This window comes from Apiospora aurea (assembly GCF_038362705.1).
Source record: "Apiospora aurea strain CBS 24483 chromosome Unknown utg000005l_segment0_segment0, whole genome shotgun sequence".
In the NCBI taxonomy this organism is placed as follows: domain Eukaryota; kingdom Fungi; phylum Ascomycota; class Sordariomycetes; order Amphisphaeriales; family Apiosporaceae; genus Apiospora; species Apiospora aurea.
Window position 1 is genome coordinate 4,872,807 of NW_027117392.1, and position 25,004 is coordinate 4,897,810.

The 25,004-nt window shown below is 55.0% G+C and overlaps 11 protein-coding genes across 11 annotated transcripts; 7 read left to right on the forward strand and 4 right to left on the reverse strand.

Moving 5' to 3' along the window:
* Positions 1-4,707: 4,707 nt before the first annotated feature.
* PG986_008049 (uncharacterized protein) lies at positions 4,708-5,027 on the forward strand (the record flags this gene model as incomplete). The annotated part of the gene is made up of 2 exons (XM_066844271.1): positions 4,708-4,728; positions 4,833-5,027. 2 exons carry the CDS (start codon positions 4,708-4,710, stop codon positions 5,025-5,027), a joined length of 216 nt encoding a protein of 71 aa, XP_066700383.1.
* A 488-nt stretch (positions 5,028-5,515) lies between these two features.
* On the reverse strand, positions 5,516-8,384 carry PG986_008050 (DNA excision repair protein ERCC-4; the record flags this gene model as incomplete). The annotated part of the gene is made up of 2 exons (XM_066844272.1): positions 5,516-8,278; positions 8,337-8,384. The coding sequence occupies 2 exons, from the start codon at positions 8,382-8,384 to the stop codon at positions 5,516-5,518; spliced, it is 2,811 nt and encodes a 936-aa protein (XP_066700384.1).
* Positions 8,385-8,934: 550 nt separating this feature from the next.
* Positions 8,935-9,225, forward strand: PG986_008051 (uncharacterized protein; the record flags this gene model as incomplete). Its single annotated transcript, XM_066844273.1, has 2 exons — positions 8,935-8,964; positions 9,046-9,225. 2 exons carry the CDS (start codon positions 8,935-8,937, stop codon positions 9,223-9,225), a joined length of 210 nt encoding a protein of 69 aa, XP_066700385.1.
* Positions 9,226-10,871: 1,646 nt separating this feature from the next.
* On the forward strand, positions 10,872-12,088 carry PG986_008052 (WH1-domain-containing protein; the record flags this gene model as incomplete). Its single annotated transcript, XM_066844274.1, has 3 exons — positions 10,872-11,081; positions 11,148-11,602; positions 11,680-12,088. 3 exons carry the CDS (start codon positions 10,872-10,874, stop codon positions 12,086-12,088), a joined length of 1,074 nt encoding a protein of 357 aa, XP_066700386.1.
* A 56-nt stretch (positions 12,089-12,144) lies between these two features.
* On the forward strand, positions 12,145-13,038 carry PG986_008053 (Beta-N-acetylhexosaminidase; the record flags this gene model as incomplete). Its single annotated transcript, XM_066844275.1, has 2 exons — positions 12,145-12,946; positions 13,010-13,038. 2 exons carry the CDS (start codon positions 12,145-12,147, stop codon positions 13,036-13,038), a joined length of 831 nt encoding a protein of 276 aa, XP_066700387.1.
* Positions 13,039-14,123: 1,085 nt separating this feature from the next.
* Positions 14,124-15,015, reverse strand: PG986_008054 (uncharacterized protein; the record flags this gene model as incomplete). The annotated part of the gene is made up of 3 exons (XM_066844276.1): positions 14,935-15,015; positions 14,523-14,651; positions 14,124-14,450 (listed from the first exon to the last, which is right to left on the reverse strand). Exons 1-3 carry the CDS (start codon positions 14,953-14,955, stop codon positions 14,124-14,126), a joined length of 477 nt encoding a protein of 158 aa, XP_066700388.1. The 5' UTR covers positions 14,956-15,015.
* A 957-nt stretch (positions 15,016-15,972) lies between these two features.
* Positions 15,973-17,760, forward strand: PG986_008055 (L-Aspartase-like protein; the record flags this gene model as incomplete). The annotated part of the gene is made up of 3 exons (XM_066844277.1): positions 15,973-16,399; positions 16,488-17,511; positions 17,571-17,760. 3 exons carry the CDS (start codon positions 15,973-15,975, stop codon positions 17,758-17,760), a joined length of 1,641 nt encoding a protein of 546 aa, XP_066700389.1.
* Positions 17,761-18,332: 572 nt separating this feature from the next.
* PG986_008056 (uncharacterized protein) lies at positions 18,333-19,247 on the forward strand (the record flags this gene model as incomplete). The annotated part of the gene is made up of 1 exon (XM_066844278.1): positions 18,333-19,247. The coding sequence occupies one exon, from the start codon at positions 18,333-18,335 to the stop codon at positions 19,245-19,247; it is 915 nt and encodes a 304-aa protein (XP_066700390.1).
* A 490-nt stretch (positions 19,248-19,737) lies between these two features.
* On the forward strand, positions 19,738-21,127 carry PG986_008057 (BRCA1 C Terminus domain-containing protein; the record flags this gene model as incomplete). Its single annotated transcript, XM_066844279.1, has 2 exons — positions 19,738-19,809; positions 20,003-21,127. The coding sequence occupies 2 exons, from the start codon at positions 19,738-19,740 to the stop codon at positions 21,125-21,127; spliced, it is 1,197 nt and encodes a 398-aa protein (XP_066700391.1).
* Positions 21,128-21,503: 376 nt separating this feature from the next.
* PG986_008058 (uncharacterized protein) lies at positions 21,504-22,382 on the reverse strand (the record flags this gene model as incomplete). The annotated part of the gene is made up of 1 exon (XM_066844280.1): positions 21,504-22,382. The coding sequence occupies one exon, from the start codon at positions 22,380-22,382 to the stop codon at positions 21,504-21,506; it is 879 nt and encodes a 292-aa protein (XP_066700392.1).
* Positions 22,383-23,474: 1,092 nt separating this feature from the next.
* Positions 23,475-24,270, reverse strand: PG986_008059 (uncharacterized protein; the record flags this gene model as incomplete). The annotated part of the gene is made up of 3 exons (XM_066844281.1): positions 23,475-23,747; positions 23,807-24,039; positions 24,102-24,270. 3 exons carry the CDS (start codon positions 24,268-24,270, stop codon positions 23,475-23,477), a joined length of 675 nt encoding a protein of 224 aa, XP_066700393.1.
* Positions 24,271-25,004: the final 734 nt, after the last annotated feature.

The window sequence follows — 25,004 nt, forward strand, 5'->3', positions numbered from 1 at the left end:
CCCCGAGCGATCCTTCATATGGAAATTATGTACCGAGTGCCTAAAGTACTTTAGGTACATGCAACCTTCAACTGTTATCAATCCTGGGGCAGTTTGAGAAGGAGCCACCGAGGCATGTGGTGGAGTTCTCTCTTGTTTTAGCGTAGGTTAGGTAGGTAGGAAGTCGCAGCTTCAAGTGGCTGGCCGTTATAATTGTCCAAAGCTAGAACAACAAGCCTCATATGACTGCGGTCCTGGACTCCTGTGGCCGGCCCTGGTGCAATTTTCTGGATGTATGATATACGATGTAACGCACTATCGTTGTTAATCCAAAGATGCCAGATGCACAGCCGTCTGGAAAGAGTAAGTGGTGATTATGGTATGACATGGATGGTAAGTAGACCACGTTCATTCCCTTCCAGGGGATGCAGGAGCTGCTTTTTTTTTCGCCGGCTGGCCTCGTCGCTTGCTCTTGATCCAGACAGACCTTCATGCAAGTACTCCTCTACTAGTGTCGCTATTGTCGACGGGACCCTCCCGAACCCTAATATGACCCTGCTGGCGATCATCCCCTTGCAGGACGCAGTTTCTTGATACTTTGTAAGTACATTCACCCATTGACGGAACCGGCGCGAAGCTGTTCAGCTGCCGAGATACCTTAGATACTCTTACAAGACCAAACTGCTCGGCAGGCGTTGACGTTGGGAACACCATCTGACCCTCCCAGCCGGTCAGGTCTCACCTACCTTTGCCGCTGCCATCCTGGACCATACATGTTTGACGCATGTGTGCGTGTGCGCGAGCATGAGCGAACTGACATCAACTTCTGAGTCAATAATAAAACGATGCGGAAAGATTCCCATGTGAGGTGGACTCTGGTCTATCCTCGGTCCTGACGGAGGGACATCGTACAGTCTGACTGTCCCCTGTATTGTTGTATATCTATCTACCTGGTATTCATAATTCTTCTCAAGGGGCCTTGGGTAAGCACCTAATGTGTTTTAGCCGCCACTGCTTCTCCAAGTTGAAAGCGGTTTACCAGATATGCGAGTGTCACTTTCATATATATATATATTCTACTGGAAATCAGGGTTGTGTTGGCATTTCTGGCTTATGGATCATTAATTGCCCATTCAATGATAACAGATCGGGAATTAAACTGCAGAAAGATGCGGTCTTTTGAGGGCCAGCCTAACACTGGCGACATGTACTACTTTCACGATCTCAACTAATTGACTGTCCAGTCTCTTATTGCCGTGACTCAACTAGAGAAGCCATTACCGTAACGTGTCCCACACGTACAGCTACAGGCCGCCAGAGGACCTCATTGCTCACCTTGTGACATAAACATGTCTCTTTTCGGCTGGTGGGATGAAGATTGTCAATGGGAACGATAATCCACACGAGCAGAAAGACTCCAGAGAGGCGCTTTGCAAATAGTGTTGCGATTTCAGGGGCTATATATTTATATATATGCAGAGTCCAGCATGATAAAACTATATGCTTATCAACTAACCGTAACCCGATGTCTTCAGACCCCGACCCCAATAGGGAATGACTCCAAGGAAAAGTTGTAAAAGGAGTGAATAAGTAGGTATGTGTTTGAAAGCCCCCGTCCCCTTTTTTTATCGGGATGACAGCTTCGTGTTGACATCCCAAAGGGCACAGAGACATGTTTAGTGTCAGTCATGTATATTGGGCAGGGACCCCGGCGGCCCACTGAAAATCGTCCATGGAATATACTCGACGACTATTCCTGCATTGGTCTTGTTTTCTTCCCGTCCGATAAACTGGGCTTTACCCTTCGGGCTATCGTTTGCGGTAGCGCGTAACATTGCCGATATGTGTGGATGGGAGATATCGCGGCGAAAGTGTGAGCGTACCCATGCCTCCGCCATGTATCCATTTCCCTTTGAATAGCCCATGATATAGAGGCGTTGTACTTGAGCTCCTCGTGAAAGAAAGGAGCCCCAAGCCTCGTTACCACCTCGTCGCCCATCCCCAGCAAGAAATACGGTCGAATGTCATCGGTCCACGACTGTCTCCCCTTTCTCCTCTCTTCCTCCCATACAATTCCCCTGAGCTCATGCACGTCCTTCCTAGAACTCAGCTCAGCGCGACACGACAGCATCTTGGAGGGAAAACCCATTTCAATCGTAGGACAGACCTACCTCCGAGGGGTCAAAAACACAAGATCCACTGATTCGCACAGAATACGCCGGTCGGTCCGGGCTACTGGGGAGCGGTCAACAAGCGCGCGACTCCTATCCGGGAGATCCAGAGTAAGTGTGGATCTAGCAACCAGACCGGAGACGGGCTCGGACAAACACTCCCTGCTGCCGCGGGCTCAGGGCCGGCGCAACGGAAAGCAAGTGGCAGTTCGACGCACAACGGGAGGAGAGTCACTTCGAGAATCGGTTGTCCGTCGCAGGAGTCATGTTGTCTCGAGCATCTCTCGGCGGGTGTGTAGATGCCGGGGTGAAATCATCATTGGGTTCAGGAGGGGAGGGCTTGGAGTCGAGTCGTTTTTTGTTTCCCCCCTCTCCAAGTTTTCGGGTACATGCTTGGCGGTTTGATTGGTGACTGTCGTCAGGCTTCGGGGTGGGCGATGAAAGAGATATTGACTGGTAACCGTGGTCAACGGGTTGCTGTTGCTATGTGTTCATGTGGCGTGTGCATGGCGGATAGCAGTCCGTCAGGTCTCTGCATTAGAATTATTTGGTCCATTTTGGTCACACATAGCGAGCATAAAAAGAGGAAAGAGAAACAGTCTCACGATAGCCAGGGTACGGTACTTGGTTATAATGGTGTTTCCAACCCCCTTGCTGTGGCAGCGCAGCTGTACACGTCAGGAACAAGGGGTCGAAACAAGGACTGCGAGTGGCTTTTACTTTTGCTGCCTCTCGAGCGCATAATTGGACAATTCCACCACCGGGGCCTGCTCCTGCTCCTGCGCCAGGAGCAGCAGCAGGTCAACCAGAAGTGGCAGGCAGGAACAGCCATATCTGGTCGCTGGTATGGCTGGTTGGTTTCCCATCTATCGAATCGATGCGATGGATGATCCAACCCAGAGTTTAGCAAACAGGCAGGGCCCGAAGACGAAATAGCTCCCAACCAACCCCCCTGTCGTTTTCCCACCTCTCAGTCCCGACCACGCCAGCCGGTTTTAACACTTAACGCTGCATAAGGCAGGTAGCTGACAACACACATACATCATCCATCCATTTGCGTGTATTGTCTATTTCTGTCGCCGAGGGGGTTGCGGAGTTCTCCTTACGGAGCTCATTCACTGATCTTCTACTCATGTGTTGCAGAAGATACGGGCATTCGCATCATGGGGCCTGCAGGATGACTTACACGAAGCTGCTGTCGTTCTTTCCCAGCGCCCCGCATACGTCATCCACGTCCACGCTGCAGTCCAAATCTCAACAACCGGTTTTGGGGCCAGATCTGAACCGCTCGGAGCTTTTGCACCGCGCTACCGCTTACTTTAGTAGCACACACACACACACACAACCACCACAAGCAGCTTTGTCCAATTTGGAAATGGAATGGCCGGGCAGCCGGGTAGGTAGGGATGGTTGGGTAGCGTCAAAACAGAAATGCCTTCGCTTCCGGCTCTTTCTCAGGAAATTAATTGCATGTTGCATGGTTTTTCTGTCCGCAAACAGCTTAAGGCGGCGCCTAGCTTAGCGTGTACTTACCTAACAGAGCCTAAGCCTGACAGCCCATGGAGCGCCACAGCAGCATTATGTACATACAAGTACGTGCCAGCGCGTGCTTGCGTTGCGTACAGGGCTGGCAGGGAAAGCTACCCACGAGGAGCCTCATGTTCATCTCGCTCCATTGCGGTTAAGGAAGGGATACGGATCCTCTCCAGCCCTTTGCAGCCAGTAAGGAGAGTGAACAGCACAGCACCCCTGTTGTCTCTGTCCCGTATCACGACAGCGAGTCTAGACTTTTTGCTCGATGCCAGCCATCGACGATTTGGTATCCTCTCGTGACGTCACCGTCTCGGTCTCTTGTCGCTGCAGATTCTACCACCCACCAGCTCGCTGTCGATCCCGTCTGCCTCTGCGTCACAGTCGCAGCAGAGGCTGCAAGGCCCCATGGGCTTTTGTCAGAAACTCATGCAATTCAGGGTGGGCAGGCCAGAGGTACCCCATGTCGTTCGTTCGTTCCTCCTCTTCCCCCTCGTCCTATCAGTGTCACCCCCGGGCCAATAGAAAATTCGAGACAGAGCTAGTGAGGGCCACGAAAAAGCCGTTTTCCGCTCGGCGAGATGTAGGGGTCTCGCTGCCTTGTGCCTCTATGACATCGAAAGATGTGGATTGCGGGTAGATCAGCTGCATTCGGTCATCGTTCATTTCCTTCTCTTTGCACCCAGTTCTTCGGCTAGCTCGAGTGTGCTTTGTTGGTCGACAGCCAGTAGGCAGAAGATGTCATAGCCTGCAGTTCCCTGGTCCGCCACTTCATGTTGGTAGGGGTAGGCGATACCGCTAGCCTGGGGCGGGCGCATTTGTTACATGCTTCGCTGTGTGACTGACCTTCGCGAACCTGTATATAAGTGATGGTATCCAAACCCCCTTCGAACCCTCTTTGTTACTTGGCCATTCACAACAAACCAACAACCAAACCACAACATCTTCGACCTCTTACCTGAACCTCAACCCAAACAACTTCGCCTAAACAAACCACCACATCAATCATCCAAACACAACCGCAAAAATGGGTGCCGTCGTATCTTGTGTAAGTTCAAACTACCACCAAACCTAGTCACGGCTCGACCCATCAGCCCTAGGACACTTTAAATAAAGGATCCTCGAAACTAATATATCATCTCCGACTTTTAGATCAAGAGCATGTTCCAGACCATCGGCTCCGTGCTGATGGCCATTGTGAACGGAATCGGCTCCATCCTGACCGCCATCATCCACGGCATCGTCTCCTTCCTGGACATCCTCATCTCTTTCCTGACCTGCGGCTACTGCGGCGGCAAGCGCAAGCGGGGCCGACGCAGCCACGCCACCACGACAAGTCGAGTCTAAAACAAAAGACTCGTTTGTCTGTGGAGGAGGAAGAGAAGCGGAGACGAATGATGAGCACCAGATCTGATCTGGTTTGACGATCGACAGACGGACGGGAGAGAAGCAACACAGGACAGGATCGAACTAATCGTTGATTGGGAATCTCCTGCTTTTGTGGTGGAATTTTTTGGAGAGAGAGAGAGAGAGAGCGTTGGCGATAATACCCTTACGATACCCCAACCGAACGTTTCGTTGTAATGGTTACGATAGCATGAAATGAAAGCATGATTCATTACGATATTTTCACCTTGACTTTGGAAAACTTTTTATGTGATACTTGACAAATCTACAGTAACAAATTGTTTCGCTGAGTGTGAATGTTCTCAAGTCCTGCTATGCGTATGATAAATACGGTTGACAGGCCAAGGAAGATTCGAACCAATGAGGCTATCATCTCACGCATAGATAGATAATGTCAAGATAATTTCTAGCTGGCATCACACCTTTGTTTAATCTAGATCTACCAGATTCCTAGAAAAGAACCGCTCCACCTGCCGCCCAGCCTCCCTCCCAATCATGGGCTCCAAGTCCATCTCCGACATGTTGGCCACCTCGCGGACGTTCTCGCAGCCGAGCACCAGGTGCTTGACGTTCTTGGGCGTGATGCCGGGGACCGCGGTCAGCATCTCCTGGGGCTCGAGGTTGAAGGCCTGCTCCTCGGCCGTGGCGTTCTTGTCGAGCCCGGCCTGGACGGCGGCGACGGGGTCGGGCTCGTCTTCTTGGGTCTTGAGCCCCACGAAGATCTCGGCCGTCTCGTAGGGGCTGCTGCTCCAGATGATGCGCAGGCGCGGGAACGCGAGCGTCAGCATGACGATCTTGGACTGCAGGTCCGAGGGCCCGTTGGCCGGGTTCACCGAAGACAGGTTGCCGGACAGGTCCGCGAACGGCGCCAGCGTGAACGACTTGTTCTGGTCGAACTCGATGAGCAGCATCGGCTTTTGGTAGTGCTGGAACATGGTCTCGCACTGGTTGAAGAGGCGGCCGTCCTTGAAGGAGCTGATGAGATCGCTGATCGACTTGCGCTCGACACAGATGGTGGGCGACAGGACGTAGTCCGCCACCGTCAGCATGCACGGTACGATGACGATGCTGCGCCCGTGCAGTAGGGAAGGCAAGGAAGATCTGAACTCGCGTACGTCAACCACCACGCGAGGAGGCTGCGCAGTCGCGGCGAGGCGCCCACCTCCGGCGATACGTGTGTTGACAGTACGGAGAAAAGCCTCTTGCGGGTCCTCGGCGCCATGGGAGTCCGTAGTCATGACCACCGCCATACTGGCCCGTTCTTTGATCAGTTTCGTGAACGCATCCTTCTCTCGCCGGACCGTCGCCAGGTACCGCTGCTCCTCTACCGATCCTCCATAAAACATGAAATATACCCGGACGTTTCTGTCGTTATGCGACGATCTGTACACTTCAACACGCCGGATAAAGGATGCGTCGGGCTCATACATGATGATGTACCGCGGCTTCACCTCTTCCAAGATGTGCTCGTCTTGGTCTCCCTCGTATGCATGGATCACAACCAGATCCTGCATCTCGTAGAGCTCAAAGTAATCTTCCATGTCGTCCAAAGGATCAGCAATAATTTCGGCTTTCTGTTTCGCTTCCTCTTCGGTGATTTCGACTTCCGCCATCAGGTCTGCCACCTCCGACGGCTTTTCGATATATTGCACGAGGCTCCCATTCTCAGCCCGCCCAGAGGCCACTGATCCAACGCCACCCCCTCCCCTTTGCCTCCTCCGTTTGTTGGCCGGAGGCCTACCTTTGCTTTGGGCTAGTCGTGGATCTGCAGCACCCTCAAGGGCCTTCTGGTTCTCGGCGAAGAGCTTGTGGCTGACCTGGGCAAACTCCCTTTTCCATTTTAGATAATCTCGTAACTTCCTTCTCATCATGAAAGCAGCTGAAGGTTTGTTCTCTTCATCCTTGTCTTTCTTTGCGGTGGGGTCATCGGCCTTTAGTTTGACATGCATAGTTTGCAGGTATTCGCGGAGCTGCCGGCAGGTTGTCGTGTCTTGGCACATTATCAGAATGGTGCCATTGGAATCATCCTTCATAGGAGGTTCGAAATACAAGTCGCGATCTATCTCTTCTAAGATCTCGGCCAGCAGGGCCCATTTGGGCTGTTCTTCCAAGACAGGACGCAAAGTATCGATCGGCGTGTTTTCGGTTGCCTTGATATTACTGGCGTACACCCTTTGCTTGGCCGAACTGAATATGGTATGCGCAGCATCTAAAAACATCCAGGGGGATTGACTCTGTCGGTTTGACCCTGGTTGGGGCGAGTGCGCCGCATGGATAGTATCCAGATGTTGTAACAACGATACCGCGTCGTAGGCTAGGACCGAAGTCAACATACCCCGGAGCACTGTAAGATCGTTGACGATTTGCTTCGTCTTCCAGCTGACTCTGTGCCAGTTCGGGTCCAGCTGCCGGCGTACCATGGTGTCGAAGTTCTTCAGCAGTGCACTGTCTAGGTTCCAGTCGTCCATCTCGAGACCAGTGTTGCTCTTCTTGAGTTCATGGATACTGACTTCGACGCACTCCATGATGGCATTTTGTATCTCCCTCATAGCATCCGTCATGGGCACCTCTAGTTCGATGACTTCGGCCTTCTTCTTACCCTCGAGTGACCCGGCCACTGTCACGTGGAAACGGGGCCATAGCGAGGCTTTCCGTAGGAACAGATTCCTCATCATGGTTGAGAGAGGGGAGAAGCCGTAGGTGAAAGGGTCTGGGTTGTCCGACAGAGCCTTCAAGAAACCCACCTTGTTCTTCTGCCGGTATATTCGCAGGATGAACGCCTCGAGTGAAGTGGCAATCACTTTGTCTGCATGCAAAACTACGAGGCCAGTGATTGTCTCGGGCTTGAGCAAGGTTGTTAAGAGATCAACCACGAGAATACGAGAGGTGATGCTATAGATGCCGCCGGTAGAATACATCTTTTCTCTGGCCCCGACACTGGTGAAGTCGGTGTTCACGATAGTCAGACCCCTGGCTTTAGGGGACATGCTGATGGCGGCCTGCTCCGCCAGAGCCTCGCCGATCCAGGCATTCTCGCGGTCTTCGGCGCCCACGACAATGATCAGGTTGTTCCCGGAAGCATCGTAGCTGTGTAGGAGGTTTGTGACCAGGCGCATAAGGCCGAGGCCCTTTGCGAGAACAACCAGCTCATCTTCGCCGCGGAGCTCCTGGAAGAGATGTTGCTGGTACTCCTGCTATGTGTTAGAGCTCGGAGGGTTCCGGATCGGTGCATGGGAAGCGACAGCGTACAAGTGGCAGCGAGAGCTTCACAGGTTGAGGTTGACTATTGGCAGCCATGCGGGGCGCCTCTCCTGTGCATCCGGGATCAAGTCACGCGTAACAGTGGAAATGCACCGGCCGGCAGGGCTTGGACGCACGTATACTCACACTGCTTAGCAGGACGGCTGGTTGCGGGCGGACAAACTCGGATTAGACAAATCGGAAAGGCTAACAGCAAACACGTGAAGCATGCATGTAAAGAAACAAGGCCCTCTGCCCGGTAGCCTGTAGGTTGGGTTGCGCTGGTCTAGATTCGATTCGAGCGGATTGCAGAAAATCTGGGGTTGAGTGCGAATCATCGGCCGGATCGCGCGCCACCAGCCAGTCAACCAGTCCAGGACGCCGCCTAATCACGGGTTTCACAGCGGCCAGATACGTCATCAAGCAACGCACACAGCAAAGGCCGCCCGTCGAACCAAACAAAGTGCGATATAATAAGGGCGCCTCCTGCATCCTCCTGCACCCAGTTTCCTTTTTAATCTTCTATCTATCAATCACAGTATCCTAGAAAGAAAAAAAGAAACATCAATACAGACCTACATACATACCTAACTCCACAACCATCAACATGCCTGGCCAAGACAACAACACCCCTCAGGTGAGCGCCAACCCCAAAATGCCCAGCGTGGAATGTGCATACATTATGTAGTATTGTTATGTAACTGACTCGTCCCCTTAGGCTGGCAAGTCGGACTTCAACATCCAGCCCATCGACCCCAAGCCCCAGGATGCAAAGAACACCGGCATTGCGGCCCAGGCTCACACGGCCCACCCCGGCCCTGCCATCCCTCAGTCCATGCCGGAGCAGGAGGGGACCAAGGAGGAGAGACTGGCCAAGGCCAAGGAGCTGAACAAATAAGCCCCTCCTCATATCTACGTGATTGATTGCTAGATGGAGGGGTCAGGGGGCTTCGGCCAGTATTGCGGAGATTGACGATCGTGTATGATTGCTACGAGAATGATGCCCATCTGTTGAACAGAGAACACGGGCCGGAACATAGCACAATGAGATACCATAATCCCCCCCCATTTACCAGTTTCTGGCATGTGCGTTTGAGATTGCCTATCGTCAGGAGTCGTGCGCGCGTGTACAATAGTAGTAGTCGTAGTAGCATGACATTGGGCAGCATGCGTAGATTGAAAAGTGAGTGGTAAGTACGTGTAAGCCAGCAGGTATTTTCGCCTGAGCGTACGTCAGCCCTGGCAAGAAGCGTTGCCTACTCGCCTTAGGTCAGGGTAGGCACTTATCTCTTAGGCACCAGGCTTCGAAGAAATGCCCATTAATGTTGTACTAATAGGTAGGTGGTTGGGTCAGAATGCCAATCTCTCAATAGTCTTCGCTCGGGATGAGTTCCCTCTCGCCAGACAGAAACAGGGGCTTCGTAATCCGAATCCGAAATATGCTGTATTAACCTTAGCCATGCAGATTCGTCATTTCCGTACTGCCCGTTGAGGCAACCTTGCCAAAAGGCCCAAGTGCAAGTCAAACATGGAAACGTCTGAAGTGTCCACTGTAGTCACCAAGGCCCAGGCGGCCAAGCACTATTATCCAGTGGGGGAACTGCTCTAGTAGTACATTAACCAACCTAACCTAGGCATTCCGTGCACTTTGAGCCTGCTGTCGTCCTACGCAGTTTCTTCAAACCGTCGCTGGCTGACGGGTTAGGTAGCGAACTCACGTTGCATTCATTAGCGACCAGACAAGAGCAGGCAGACATCGGCTGCCACCGACAGCAAATACCGGCCGGCCTATCGAACACATACTCGGCTTCCCTTCCATATAGACTCACCCAGCCCAGACACTTGCCGACTTATACATCCAAGGGGGCCTATCATCGTCCACATCGGGCTGCGTCGAACGGATACTCTGGAACCTCATGGACGGTTATGTGTGGTGTACCCATAGCTTCGGGACCCATTAAACGAAGCCCCCCCCCCACCAAAATAGAGGGACCTGCTGTACGTACACTTCCCTACTTCTGTCGGGGCCTCTCTCCAAAAGAACGCTCGCTGCAAAGCACCGCTCTTGGCTGGCTTGGACACACAAGAGCACACCTGGGCAGACTGGGCAGACTGACAGGCGAAGGCACAAGACCAATAATACCGACCAATCCTTCCAGCGTCTGACCGAATCCGTCTGGATCTCGTTTGATTCGAGCCGATTCATGACCAACACCACGCAACCGCAACGCAGCATAGCCGCCATCGTTACCGGCCTATTCCGCTACTAGTAATAAGCGCCGCCACCACTCCCACGCATCCTCATTGTGCGCAATATCTCGACAAATCCGAGGCCAGTTCTCGACATTTTGCTGCTCATTCAGACTCCAACCCCCCGACTGCACCGCGCTTCCTTCGACAAATGCCTACCTCATAAGCAGCACACCACCGCTCCCACGGGTTTGTCGAATCTAGTGACCGTGCTACGGGTGAAGAAGGCACCTCGAATGGGCCTTTTTCCTTCTTCACTCACCACAGAAAACCAACACCGCCTCGACCTCGACGATGCCTTCAATTCTAAGCGACGAGGACAAGGAAACGGTGAAGCGCACCGTTCCCAAGCAAACAAATAAAATCCAGGCAGTGGCCGTCGCCAGGCTCTATGTCGCATTCCCCAACCGGTCAAAATGGACATACACCGGTCTCCAAGGAGCTATCGTGCTCGCCAACGACCTGGTGGGAAACACCTACTGGCTCAAACTGGTAGATATATCGGTATGTTGTCACTTCGGAGCTGTCCCGGTATACGTGACAAAATCAAGCTGACCTGTCTTATCGTAGCCCTCCGCTCGCGGGGTAATATGGGATCAAGAAATATTTGACATCTGGTCGTACAACCAAGACCGAACCTTTTTCCACACCTTCGAGCTTGAAGAGTGCTTGGCCGGCTTGTCCTTTGTGGACGAGAAGGAGGCGAAACAGTTCAAGAAGAAGATGGACGAGCGAGAAAAGAATGCCAGCAAAGCTACAAGGAACACCCCTTTCGGAGGCTCGAACCACGCGCAACCTGCCAAGCACGGTGGCCTCTTCGGAGGCATCTTTGGAGGACATAGGCACTCCTCCGCCCCGAGTCCTCCAGAGTCGCCGAGAAACGGCGGCGGTCTTCCACCTCCGCCTCCGGCCCCTGCCTCGACACATTCGAGGTCACCATCAACTAGTGCCAACGGCGTTCACAAGGGAGCATCCGAGTTTGCTACGCTGGAGGCTTACGATCCCCCTCTGGCGGGAGAACTTTGGTAATTTCCTGACCGAGCAGGGACTGACCGACGAATTCATCAAAGAAAACCAGGAATTTATCGTGGGTTTTTTACAGGAGCAAGGTGGCGAGGTGCCCAAGTCTGCACCTGCACCTCCCCCCACCTCCGCCGCCCGTCAACGGCCATAGCACTGGTCATGGACGGGCACCGCCTCCTCCGCCCCCACCTCCAAGCAGCAGCCGGCCACCAGCGCCAGACAGTATGTCCTCGGCCAGTTCTCGTCGCGGCATGCCTCCGCCCCCCTCCCGCACCACGCAGATCGGCCAAAACAGATGCCGTTACGCGAGAACCCACACCTCCGCAAGATTCAACACCCCCTCGACCGCGGTTCAATGCACCGCCGCCGTTGCCGGACGCTGGGAAATATGCTCATGCGGATACGTCCCAGAGGAGTGCATCCGCCGCACCTGCCCCGGGACCGCCTCCACCCCCAAGACCGCCAAAGACACCCGTGGACGGCCATGAAGATTCGAGCCACAAGTTTGGCGTGCCTCCCCCTTTCACCGGCCAGCGCCTTAACAATGCGCCCCCCGCCGGCGCCGGCTAGAGGCCCGGTGCCGCCCCCCGCCTCCGCGAGACACGCCTTCGGCGCCCTCACTTCCACCATCACTGCCGCCAAAGGTACCAGGCTCGAGCGCACTAGCGGTGCCGCCCTCATCATCGAGACCTGTTCCGGCGCCCCCACCAAGGAGTGTACCCGCTCCTCCACCAGCCCCGGCTTCGGGCGCACCTCCGCCGCCGCCCTTGCTGAACACGAGTGCACCACCACCTCCTCCTTTGCCGAATACAAGTGCACCACCACCACCCCCTCTGCCGAGCTCAAGCGCACCACCACCACCTCCCCTACCGAGCTCGAGCGCACCGCCGCCGCCGCCTCTCCCAAGCTCAGGCGCGCCGCCACCGCCGCCGCCGCCGCCTCCGATGCCGGCTGCGTCTGGAGCTACGCCTGGAGGACCCCCACCACCTCCTCCACCTCCACCTCCGCCAGGGGGTGCAGGGGCGCACCTCCTCCACCGCCGCCACCACCGCCGCCTGGCAACCGAGACAGCGGATACGGGTCTGGCGTACCGGCAGCTGCTATACCGAAACCCGACTCATCCCGATCTGCCATGCTCGGTGACATTCAGAAGGCTGGTGGTATCGCCGCATTGAAGAAGGTGGACAGAAGCCAAATCCGTGACCGAAGCGCAGCAACCGTTGGAGGAAGTGGTGATACGGGCGGTAGTGGCGCCCCGGCTGCGGGTGCTAGCTCAGGAGGGGGCGGCATGGCAGACGCACTTGCCGCAGCGCTACAGAAACGGAAACAGAAGGTCAGCGATAGTGGTAAGTTGATCAATCAAAAAACCCCGAACAGGGCCAACGCGATGAATACTAACTGTTCTGCAGACGACGAGGACAATGATGATGAATGGTAACAGAATAGCGCTTGGTGCTTGTAGGCTGGGTTGGGAGTAGTAGTAAAGCTCATAGCTACCTGCAAGATGGCGATTCCCTTGGCACGATGTTCAGCCTGTTGAGGAGAAAAGGCTGGGCCCAGCGACAATACTCTAAACTGGTTAAGAACTGGATTTGTCACATCCTCTGGTCGGCACCCCGTACAGAGCTGCAAGAAAGCAACACTGACTCCGGGAGAAGCCGGATTTCAGGTTGATGTATCCAAGGGGATACGACCAAGCTTATACCATGCCTACAGAGGGTTTCTGAGAACGCCCACGGACGAATTTGGGGAATCGGTGTGCTGTCAAGAGCAAGCGTGGCCCCGAATCGATCGTATGGACGGACAGGTCGAGAAGTATGGGTCAAGGAGAGGGTACGGGCCCCCCTTCACAGATGGCGCTCTGTATCGACAGAAAGGGATCGAAAAGGATTGGCAACGTCAGAGGAGTGTTGGCCAGGAGTGGCAAGGGCAGCAGCAGTAGGGATTAAAGCAGTAGTTGCACAGAGTAGTAGTTTGAATAAAGATGTCGACTCTTATACTACCGGCTTGGCTTCGGTGAATGATATAGGGTAGAGGGAGGGGTGACACGACAATAAGATTCGTCGCCTACGAACATTCTACATACAGTGTCGCGGAGGTTCACATTTTGCACTAAAACTAGGAAGTTGTTTTATGTATATTGGATATGGGCCAAAGCAAGTATATTAGGTCTAATGCAATCGTTTGAGGTCATTACTAGAACCCAGGACGCCTGCAAGCCCCAAGAATATTTTCAGAAAAGGAGAACCCCCCATGGCGAATCCCGTTTCACGTCCCCGAATCATCTATCAACACGGTCAAAGAAGTACGACCATGACGTCTCTCCCACCATGGCCTTGGCTCCCCAACAACGAGTGCAGTGTCCAACTGTCGCGGGACTCGGTGCCATCTATAATAGTGCCGAGTTGGAGAGAGAAGACAGCTTTCCCTGGTGGCATGTCTGTCTGCCGACGCCACACTCTGAATGCGGCGCCGAGGCGGAAGACCCAACAGGTGGACAATACATTTGACCCTCTGCGGCGTTTAAATGTCGTCGATCTCGATCTCCTTGCCGCCGGCGTTGGCACCCTCGTCGTCGCTGGAATCGGCGTTGTCGTCTCCGAACTCGAAGTTGCACTCGCCATCCTCGTTGGGGCCATAGGTATCGGTCTCGTTGATCTTGGCGGACTCGGGCAGCTCGCCGTAGGACTTGAGCGAACGGGCCTCATCGGCGTTGTACTTCAGGATAACGTCACCCTTGTCGTCTTGGTAATCACGCAGGGACAGCAGGATGATGTCGCCGTTGTTGATCCAGACCTTCTTTCGCAGCTTGCCTCTGATATGGGCAAGACGCTTGGTACCGTCGAAGCACTGCATCGATACGGGGTTAGCAAATTTTGTTCGTAGGTTAGGTAGGGGCGGCTAGACGAGGGGTCGGCTTACGTAGGCCTCGAGGCGACCGTTTCCGAGCATCTTCACGACCTGGGCGTATTCCTGGCCATCTTCCTTGAAGGTGAGTTCACGCTTCTCGTCGTCGTTCTCGTTCTTTCCACGACGTCGGTTCTTTCCTCCCTATTGATGACTCGAGTCAGTATGCATGTCACCGAAATACCTCGTGGATTTGTGTCATGGCCTCAACAGCATCATCCATAGTGCCGGGGGAGGGTGGGCAAGCGTGCGCCGGTGTATGATGCATCACCATCATCATCGTCATCACTACACCGAATCACAACAAGCGCCAACCAGGACAGCGACTGAAATGGAAGTGGGCTGGGGAGGGATGGGAGGGGTACGTGGTGGGCAAAAAAGACCCCGCCAGAGCGAGAAAGTGGGATGGGGACAAAAATTTACTAACCTTTCCCTTGTTCTTAGGCATGTTTGCGACTGTTTGATTTTGTCAAATAGTATGGACGGGTAAGAAAAGGTCGTCAGAAGAGAAACAGAAGAAAAAAAGGTGCAGAGACGTATGTATGTAGTCCCCAGAGGCTGTCGGGTCGGGTGGGTGTGTGTGCGTGTTTCCTGGGCTGGGCTTATTTCGCTCTGTGAGTGGAGTGGGAGTCAGAAAGGTGGGATGGCTGTGGTGACGAGTGGCATTTTATTTTCCTGTCATTGGAACCGGAGACAGGGCGGTACCACGCTGCCGTCATTAGTGGACAAAGCCTGAGCAAGCCACCTGCAACTGCACCTTAGTTATCGGCCTTAGGCGCCTAAATTACAGCTTACACTGATACTTGCATCAACAATGCATTGAGCCAATCATTGGCCAACACAACAAAGCGGCCTGCGCCTGTGTGAACCCGTCGTCTTGAAAGATCCATGCACATGGGAGGCCAGCGAACAAGAGAGTGAATGCAACTCAAGCTGTTCATTATTATGTAACCGAGCTAACATAATCCATTAACGGTTCCCGTCAAACAGACTGGAGCAATATTGGACAGGTATTGATTGATGTATGGAGTCCACCAGTGGTGCAGTGGTGCAGTGGTGCTTATCGTTATCGTCGGGTACATCGTCGGGTACATTGTCGGAAGCAAGGATGACATAGAGCTCCGAGACGGGAGAATCAGGAAGCTTGTCGCAATGGTCCTGCGACTTCGAAAATCGTGGAGCGGCTTTTTCCTCTTCTCTCTACTACCCCTTCTTTCCACGACGGCTTCAAGTATACTATTATCCATACCCATCAATTGTAAAAGGAGGGCTCATCCAAAGACTTGCATTTTCTTTTGAGGCCCAGTGTCACATTGTAGAGTTGATCAATTGAGTATACTGCTGGCAAGCTCCATCCCGCTCGACCAGCTCGGTACTGTACCTTGTACAAAGACCCTTTTCCAGCAAACATTGGAGGAAACGACCCCGATAGAACAAACGAACGACGTCACGTCACGCGCCCATCATGCTTCGATCAGTAAGAGCTACGGCTGCGGCTGCCGGCCCAGCCAGAAGCCTCCTCGGCTCCAAGGCCGCGCCGCGGTTGGCACTCGCTTGCACATGCAAGACCTCCGCATCCTCCAAGTCGTCCTTCTCGACTGCTACCCCCTCCAAATCCGCCTCTAGCAGCATCGCCATTCCCTCTTACCCCCTACGATTCCAGCGCAACCTGCACGCAACCGCCACCAGGATGTCCGCCAACACGAGAACCGAGACCGATGCCTTTGGCGAGGTCCAGGTCCCCGCCGACAAGTACTGGGGGGCTCAGACCGAGCGCTCCCTCGAGAACTTCAAGATCAACCAGCCCCAGGACCGCATGCCCCCGCCCATCGTCAAGGCCTTCGGCATCTTGAAGGGCGCGGCCGCCACCGTCAACATGCGCTACGGACTTGGTATGGTTTAGTTCCCCGTCTGATGTCCCTACATGATCTACACCTCACCACTAGCGGCGCAAACTTACCAGTATCTGTTCCCATCCAGACGAGAAGGTCGGAAAGGCCATCCAGCAAGCCGCTGCTGAGGTCGCTGACCTCAAGCTGATCGACCACTTCCCCCTGGTCGTCTGGCAGACCGGTTCCGGTACCCAGTCCAACATGAACGCCAACGAGGTCATTTCCAACCGCGCCATCGAGATCCTCGGCGGAACCATGGGCACCAAGAAGCCGGTCCACCCTAACGACCACGTCAACCGCTCCGCCTCTTCCAACGACACGTTCCCCACCGTCATGCACATTGCCGCCGTCCTCGAGCTCGAGGGCTCGCTTCTGCCGGCCATCAAGTCTCTCCGGGATGCCCTGCAGAAGAAGGTGGACGACTTCGAGGCCAAGAACATCATCAAGATCGGACGAACGCACTTGCAGGACGCCACGCCCCTGACCCTGGCCCAGGAGTTCTCGGGCTATGTTGCGCAGCTGGACATGGGTATCAAGCGGGTCGAGAGCTCTCTTCCTGACCTGAGGCTGCTTGCCCAGGGAGGTACCGCGGTGGGCACCGGTATCAACACGTTCGAAGGTTTCGCCGAGGCTATCGCCGAGGAAGTCACCAAGATGACCGGTACCGAGTTCAAGACTGCTCCCAACAAGTTCGAGGCTCTTGCTGCACACGACGCCATTGTCCAGGCATCTGGATGCCTGAACACCCTGGCTGGCTCCCTTACCAAGATTGCCCAGGATGTCCGATACCTTGGCAGCGGCCCCCGATGTGGTCTTGGCGAGCTGATTCTTCCCGAGAACGAGCCCGGCTCCTCGATCATGCCTGGCAAGGTCAACCCCACGCAGTGCGAGGCCTTGACCATGGTTTGCGCCCAGGTCATGGGTAACCACGTTGCTACCACGATTGGTGGCATGAACGGCCAGTTCGAGCTTAACGTTTACAAGCCCCTTGTCATCCGAAACCTGCTCCACAGCAGCCGCATCCTGGCTGATGGCATGGCCTCGTTCGAGAAGAACCTGGTGGTCGGTCTTCAGGCCAACGAGGAGAAGATTGCCACCATCATGAAGGAGTCGTAAGCTATACCATGTCCATGTATGCGATTACACTGTACTAACGAGCGTACCAAAACAGCCTCATGCTTGTTACCTGCCTGAACCCCAAGATTGGGTACGATATGGCTAGCAAGGTTGCCAAGAACGCACACAAGAAGGGCCTGACCCTCAAGCAAAGCGCCATGGAACTGAAGGCCCTGAGTGAGGAGGACTTTGACCAGCTCGTCAAGCCCGAGTTGATGGTCGGCCCTTCGCCTTACAAGGGGTAAATACCTAGCTAGAATAGGAAGTTAATCCGGAGTACAAAATGATACGACGCTGTTTCGACAACATAGACAACATTGGGTATCACGATGAGCTCGTCTGTAGCTCCGACTGTTGCAGGCCCGCGCATACCGATGTGGCAATGTATATATAAATAGAGGCTCGGCCGAGGGAAGAGGAGAAGAACGAGTAAAAAGAGAAAACTACAATGTAAATACTTTGGAATGATAGCCGGTATGAGTATAATGCAGTCACCTGTGACGAAAACATGCAATGCGCTCAGCATTTCTGCACTAGGCCGGGCTATCAATTCTGGAGCCGGCCAACCAACCCACTGTAACTCAGGCACAGAGAAAGCTTATTATCGACCATTCATTTTCGCCTTCTGGACCGGTATCTTATCCGATCGAAAAACTCCGACTTGGTGGCATAACTTCAATTCAATACCTACGTCTTTCCATTTGTCTGTTTAGTTTTCGAAGACTGTTTCCAACCAACCTGGGCTGGGTGACGTTCAGGCTTGACCCAAAGTCATGCGCCTTTGCCACGTCACATTCCGGGAGGAACGGTCGAGGCCATGACGGGACTACGACTTGCAAGATGGCCCCGTTTCGCGCGTGCTCCGAGGCTCGACCATGTTGAGGCCTCGATCCGTGGCACAAGCAGCAGCAGCAGCAGCGGCGGCGGCGGCGGCGGCGGCAGCCAGAAAATAGCAACGCCTACCACGTTCTCGCGCGGGCTGACTTCTACCCGCAATTTTGCTGAAGGAGTTGACGCCAATCGGCGCAAGCTGCCGGAGCCCACTATGTTCGGCAACGGCCAGCTGAGCAAACGGTTCGACTCGGGCCACGAGATCGCCGCCTTCTACCGCGCCCAGAAGATGAAGCCTGCCCTGCACATGAAGAACATCCGGGTGCCTCAGTTCAAGATCGGCAGCCTCACCGTCCAGGTGAGCCAGAGCCACTGTTTCGACTCGAACCATATGAAGTACCTCGACAAGGCGGAGCACCCGCTGCGCAAGACCATCTTCGACATGTACGCCGGCTGGGCGGACCGGCCGCTGTGGTACAGCGGCGCGGGCTTCGGCGCGGCGCCCATCGTGTGCAGCAAGGCGAAGCGGTGGATCCAGAGGGGGTTGAGGGAGGCCCTCTTGGAGCGCGGCTACGATCGGGACGGGCGGGTGGTGCAGCAGAAGACGCCGGCGGCAGGAGGAGGTGCCGGTAACAGCGGCGGGAGGAAGACGCCGCCGGCCTTGTACGGGACGCTGAAGGTGCTTTCCCATAGCCCGAAGGCGATGTGCTCGCACACGTTCCCCCAGGTCTTGGCGGCGATGAGGCAGGCGGTCGCTGCGGCGGAACCGCACCTGACCACCGATGGCTTCGCCCGAAAGCCCGGTCCACGAGGCCCGAATTATGGCAGTGGGAACTCTTTCAGGTCCCCTCGGGCCTCGCAAAGGCCCCCGATTGGGAAGGCACGCGCGCCTAGGATTTGATGGCTGTAACTTTACAAGACGTACTGATGAAAGTACATGCATGTAACTGTTCTGTAAATGTATATCAAAGATACCCCTGATGGACTCTGTTCTATCGATGCTGCTCCTGTATATGTCGGTTTCTGTTGTGGAAGTGTGTGCCTGATTCCTATTACTGTAGTCTTGCGTGTGTATGGCTCTCAAGCAGTACCTTGGCGATGTACCTCAGATTTGGGGGAGATCCGGTTGACAGGGGTCCAAGCTTGCGATGTGGTTAGTGGTCAAGCACCCCTGCAATTTGGTTAATTGAGATAGTCCAATGCTAATGTTCGAAACAGGCTCAGGAACAGGAACACGAAGCCAACTAACTAACTGCCAACTTGACTTGCACCCGAATGCAACCACAAAAACATTTGGACAACCACCAATTCCTCTGCCTCGAAAACACTCTGCTGGACAATCTCACACTCGGCCTGCCCAGTCGTCCAACGCGCACGCACTCGAATCCAAAATGCTGGTCTCACTTACCGTCGGCAAGGTCGACGCTGGCGTCACTGTGCTGCTCACCCCCGATAAACGATTAGTACGTGTCCCAACCTCCGTCGCCCAAAGGTTCACGCACTGCCATCATGGACCAAGTCGGCATAATTGGCGGTCGCAACCTGTCGCCGGCAATTTATGAAGACGGCCTGGCCTCTGCATGCTGTTCATTGCATGCGACAGACACTATTGCCTGAGCTATTATTCTCTTGAGACTAACTGGAAGAAACTGCTAGATCGAGTTCCCTTCCATCCTGCTGCCTCCCAACATCGCCTCAGGCTCCATTGTCGACATCACCGTCGCCCGTAACCACAGTTCCGAATCCGAAGCCGACAAGAAGTTCGCCGCGCTCCAGGACCAGATCTACGGCGCATTCGGCGCGGGCGAGCCGTCGGTGCCCGTGCTGCGATGCCGTAACGCCACGCAGACCTCGGTCGTGCTCGAGTGGGACCCCATCGAGCTGGCCACGGCCGATCTGATCTCGCTGTCGCTCTACCGGAACGGGCAGAAGGCCGGCAACATCCCGCGGCCCCTGCACATGCACAGCACCAAGATCTCGGGCCTCGCCGTCGACACCGAGTACACGTTCCACCTGGTCCTGCGCACGAGCGCCGGCACCTTCAGCTCCAAGCAGGTCACCGTCGGCACCCACAAGATGACGGACCTCAGCGGCATCACCATCACCACGGGCATCCTGCCCGCGCCCACGCGCGACGCCCTCGGCGTCGCCGTCGAGCGCATCGGCGCCAAGATTGTCGACGGCGTCCGCATCGACACCACCCACTTCGTCACCACCGAGGGCCGCGGCATGGCCTGGGAGAAGGCCGTCGAGATGAACATCCCCGTCGTCCGCCCCGAGTGGGTCGAGGCTTGCGAGAAGCAGGGCCGCATCCTCGGCGTCACCAAGTTCTACCTCGACGCGCTGCGGCCCGGCCCGCCCAGCGAGGACGTCAGTCGCAGCCGCTCCGACTCGACGGCGCCGCAAGCGGGATCCGCGCCTCCTCCTCCGCCTCCTGCGCAGCAGCAAAAGGAGCTGCCGCCGAGCCCGCCAAAGGCGGAGGAAGAGAACGAGACGGCAGCTGCGGCGGAACCGAAGAGCAAGAAGGAAGAAAGCAGCAGCGATGAGGATAACGATAACGATGATGACAGCGACAGCGAAGACGAAAAGAACGAGGACAAGGCGAGGGCAAATGACTCGGAACAGAAGATGCGGAAGGAAGACAAGAACGGCCAAAAACTTAGCTTGCGGCCAGGTCAGGGGTCCGGACCGTGGGCGGGAAGTGAGGATGGACCGGAGGACAAACAACCTGTGCCATTGACACCTGGCGACGGTGCCAGTTTCCAAGATGTGGCCTTGTAACGATTCAGGCACGGAATAGGCAATGGCCCCCAAATCATTGGAGTTCAGGTATGGTTACGTAGCTTGCCAGGCGCGAACGGAACCACGACCATTAGTCAGACTACTTCTAATCTATGACAACTCCCTTTATCCTTCACTCTGTTCTTCAAGCTGTCTCGACTGGCTTTACGTGAACGTTGCCGCTGCCTAGTCACTTCTTGATGGGCGAGATTCGTAGCCAGATCTTGAGAGTCTAATAAACCAACCCGTTGTTAACGCCCGAGTACCTGATCACACCAATCACCCTGTTCCATACAATCAACCAAATACAAATTGAAAGGCAACAGGGCACATGCTCCCCTCTCCCCTTGCCTCCACCCGTCGTCTTCGCGCTTCCTCACGGCGGGACCTCCTCCCCCTTCCAGTCCCAACACCTGCCCCTGTGCGACTCGAGCCCGGCCTGCGCCACGACGACGTCCACGAGCCGCTCGACGGCGTAGTCGACGCCGAAGAGCTGCGCCTCGGGCACGTGCGTCCAGAAATCGCGCGTGAAGTCGGTCTGGACGGTGCCCGGGTGGTACGCCAGCGCCATGGCGTGGCGCTGCCGCCTCGCCAGGTGCAGGTCCAGCGTCTTGGTCAGCTGGTTCACCCCGGCCTTGCTGGCGCGGTAGCTGTACCAGCCGCCCAGCGTGTTGTCGGCGATGCTCGAGAGGCGGGCGGAGAGGGTCGTCCAGGTCGCGTGGGGCGGCAGGCTTAGTGGTGCCGGTGGCGATGCCGAAGAAGACGAAGGAGGTGGCGAGGGGAGAAGGAGCTCGGCCCCCTTCTGAGGCAGGAACCGGTCCGCGAACCACTTCATCAGCATCAGCGGACCCAGCGTGTTCACTTTCAACGTCTCGAGCGCGGCGTCGTACTCGACCTGCCGCGGGCTCCGCTCGGGCGTCAGCACGCCCGGCAGCGCGAAGCCGAGGTGCATGTGCCACTGGCCCCGGTCGGGCGGGAAGAGCGCCGCGGCCGCGTCCGAGGCCCGCTCGATGCTCGGCTCGGACGTGACGTCGAGGGGGAGCACGGTCAGGCGGTCGGTATGCCCAGACGATGAAGATGAAGTGAGAGATGGGGGCAGCGACAGGTCGGCCAGGAGCGCCTTCTTGGTCTCCGAGGGCGACGTCAAGCGCGAGGTCGCGACGATGGGGAGGGTGGTTGTTCGGAGGAGGTGGCGGGTGAGGGCAGCACCGATGCCGCGGTTCGCGGGGCTCACGAAGATCCAGGGTCTGGACATGCTTTGCTAACAGCGAGGGGCCGATCACTCAATATGCCTGTGGTGGTGGTGGTCTTCTTAGGTCCCTCTTGGCGTGATTGATGATGTAGCAAGTCGTTCACCTGTCCCTGTTCCTGGACCTGATTGATACCTGGCAGCTGTTGACACGCCACAAGGGTTACCCCAACTGAGCAATGCCGCTCCCCGCTGTATCCTAGTTTGGCCAGGCAGTAAGTAAGGTGGACGGCGTATAGAGAAACTGGTCCAGCAGCTAATGTTGTAAGATGATTGGCCGAGCGCAATTTCCTGCTGTCGACTAGGCTCCTCTGCAAGTAGTAATTGCACGTATTCTGTATGCGAAGCAAGATACTTACCTCATGCGGTATAGACCTATATACGTCGATTGGTATAGGTTGGAGTAAATTAGAATATGATACTATTTTTTTTTGCATATTGTGCTCGATCCTTGGCTAATGGATTGATCGACGGACTATTCTTGTCCTTCCTAGTGAGACGAATCATCAGCAACTCTAATGACGAATCATCGACGTCCGCCCGCCCGTCGGTCCACCCACCCCATCGAAACGACACAGCGACATTCATAATACTCAAAGGGTCGTCACTTTTTGATATATTGTCGGCATTTTTTGAGATTGTTTGAGTATATCTTTTGGCTGTTTCTATGTATTTCGTACTTCCCCGAGACCCTCGTCCTACACATACTATACATGAGGAAGGATTCGAAACTGAAAGTCAGAAAGGGGACCCAACGTGATCCCCAATTAAGCTGGTGGTGTCCTCCATAAGCCGTCTGAGAACGCCGCAGTCTGCGCCCCTTGGTATATACAAGATCAAACAACAAGTAGACGCATGGCTGGGGCTTCGTGAACAATTCTAGGTGTGCTGTATGGGCTCGCTTGCAAAATGCACCATCCCCTTTAAAAAAAGGAGAATGTCGAATCCTCGTAATTTCAAGTCGTTCCAAAGACACCGTTTTGTACCGGTAGGAGAATTATGCCAGTCAATGGCAAACGGTATCGTATTGAGGTAAAAGGTCCAGATCGCATCGGCGATTTTTGTCGAGAAGAAAACGGGTCAAGGGGCGTTCGACACTTAGAACTGTCGGACGCCACTCTTCTCGTCGATGTGTCGGAAACGCTCACGCTCCTTGCGGTCCTTCATCAAGCAGGCAGTTGCCAGGATAAGCAGCACGTCGATACCGACAAAGGCGAATACAGCCGTGAAAATGTTGTCGACGAAAACGTTGGTGAAGCTCGTTAGGGGCGCGGCGCAGCCTTTGATCAGCTTCGCAGCTGCAGGACTCGGGCAGGTGGCATCAGTAACGAACGCAGGCGAGGTGCTGTTAAAGTAACCGCAGCATTGGAACTTGGAGCATGGTCAGTAACGGTAGGCCTCGTGTATATTCAGGGGTGGAAAACACTCACCCTCGTCTGCAACAGAGACTGGACCTCGGGTGTTTGCGAAACCCAGATCTCGGAAAACTCCTGCTTCGTCTTCAGGGTGGTGATCCACAAGTCCAAGCCGATGATGAGGCTGAAGACGGCATTGATGGCAATCATGTAGCCGGCAGTCTTCAAGAGTCCTCGAGCCGGCGTGGCCAGGGCCGGGAGAGTAAGGGCGAAGTTGACGAAGACCATGACAGCATTCGCGATACCGGCTATGTCGTCTTGTTAGCTTGGAGGGTCTCCCAACATATTGTATTCCCGGAGCTGCACTCACCTTGCAGGGGAAACCGCCGGTACAGCAGGTCTCGCGCAGCACCCTCTCCTTCAGTTGGCGGGTCGAAGCAGGTGTTCAACACGGTAACGGAAAAGCCCATCATAATAGCGCCGGTGATGGCGAATAGGCCATCGGCAGCCATGAAGGCGCCCATGATTTTGTTGACCATCTTGCCGGTTTCCTTCAAAGAGCAGCCACTTAAACACTAGAGGTTGTTGGTCCTAGGGGACTTGGCTGCTCAATCTCTCCTCCTCGTGGTTCCTTGACTCGTCCTAGACCCTGACTGATATCGTTGGATGATGGCGTAAATATGCTGACGGCCGGCGTCTAGTATTTTTTTTGGTAGTGATATAGTTAAATCGGTTGCGGCGTAGAAGAGAAAGTAAAGGGTTTCGACAAAGCGAGCGAATGGACGGAAGGGTCGAGTTGTCTGTCTATACCAACCAGCAACACGACAAGAAAAAAAGATATCTACACCTTCGACCTGGAAGTGGAAGAGTAATGGGAAAGAATCGAAACGAAAGGCAACAACGCACAGCGATTAGGTCAAACGGTAGGATGAAAAGAAGTGAAATACAGTTAAGCGTAAGACGGGGAGAAGAGAATACAGAGAACAAGCGCCAGGCCAAACTCCGTCGGAAAATACTGGCTAGGAGGTGCAGGACGGGAAGCGCTGCGGAAGGACGCCAAGAAAAAGGGAATCCCCAGCTCAGGCGACGACGAGCAGAATGGCGTCGAGACAACACGACGGGCCACCAGAGTGGGCTTACGAGCAGCAGAAACGTACAGGAAACGCCGTTGGACTCCACCGGCCGCTGGGAACTGGACTGGCAGCGCCGGTGCTCTGCCTCAATGCAACTCCGCAGGCCTGATAATGCAACAGCACTCGCAGACGAATGGCGA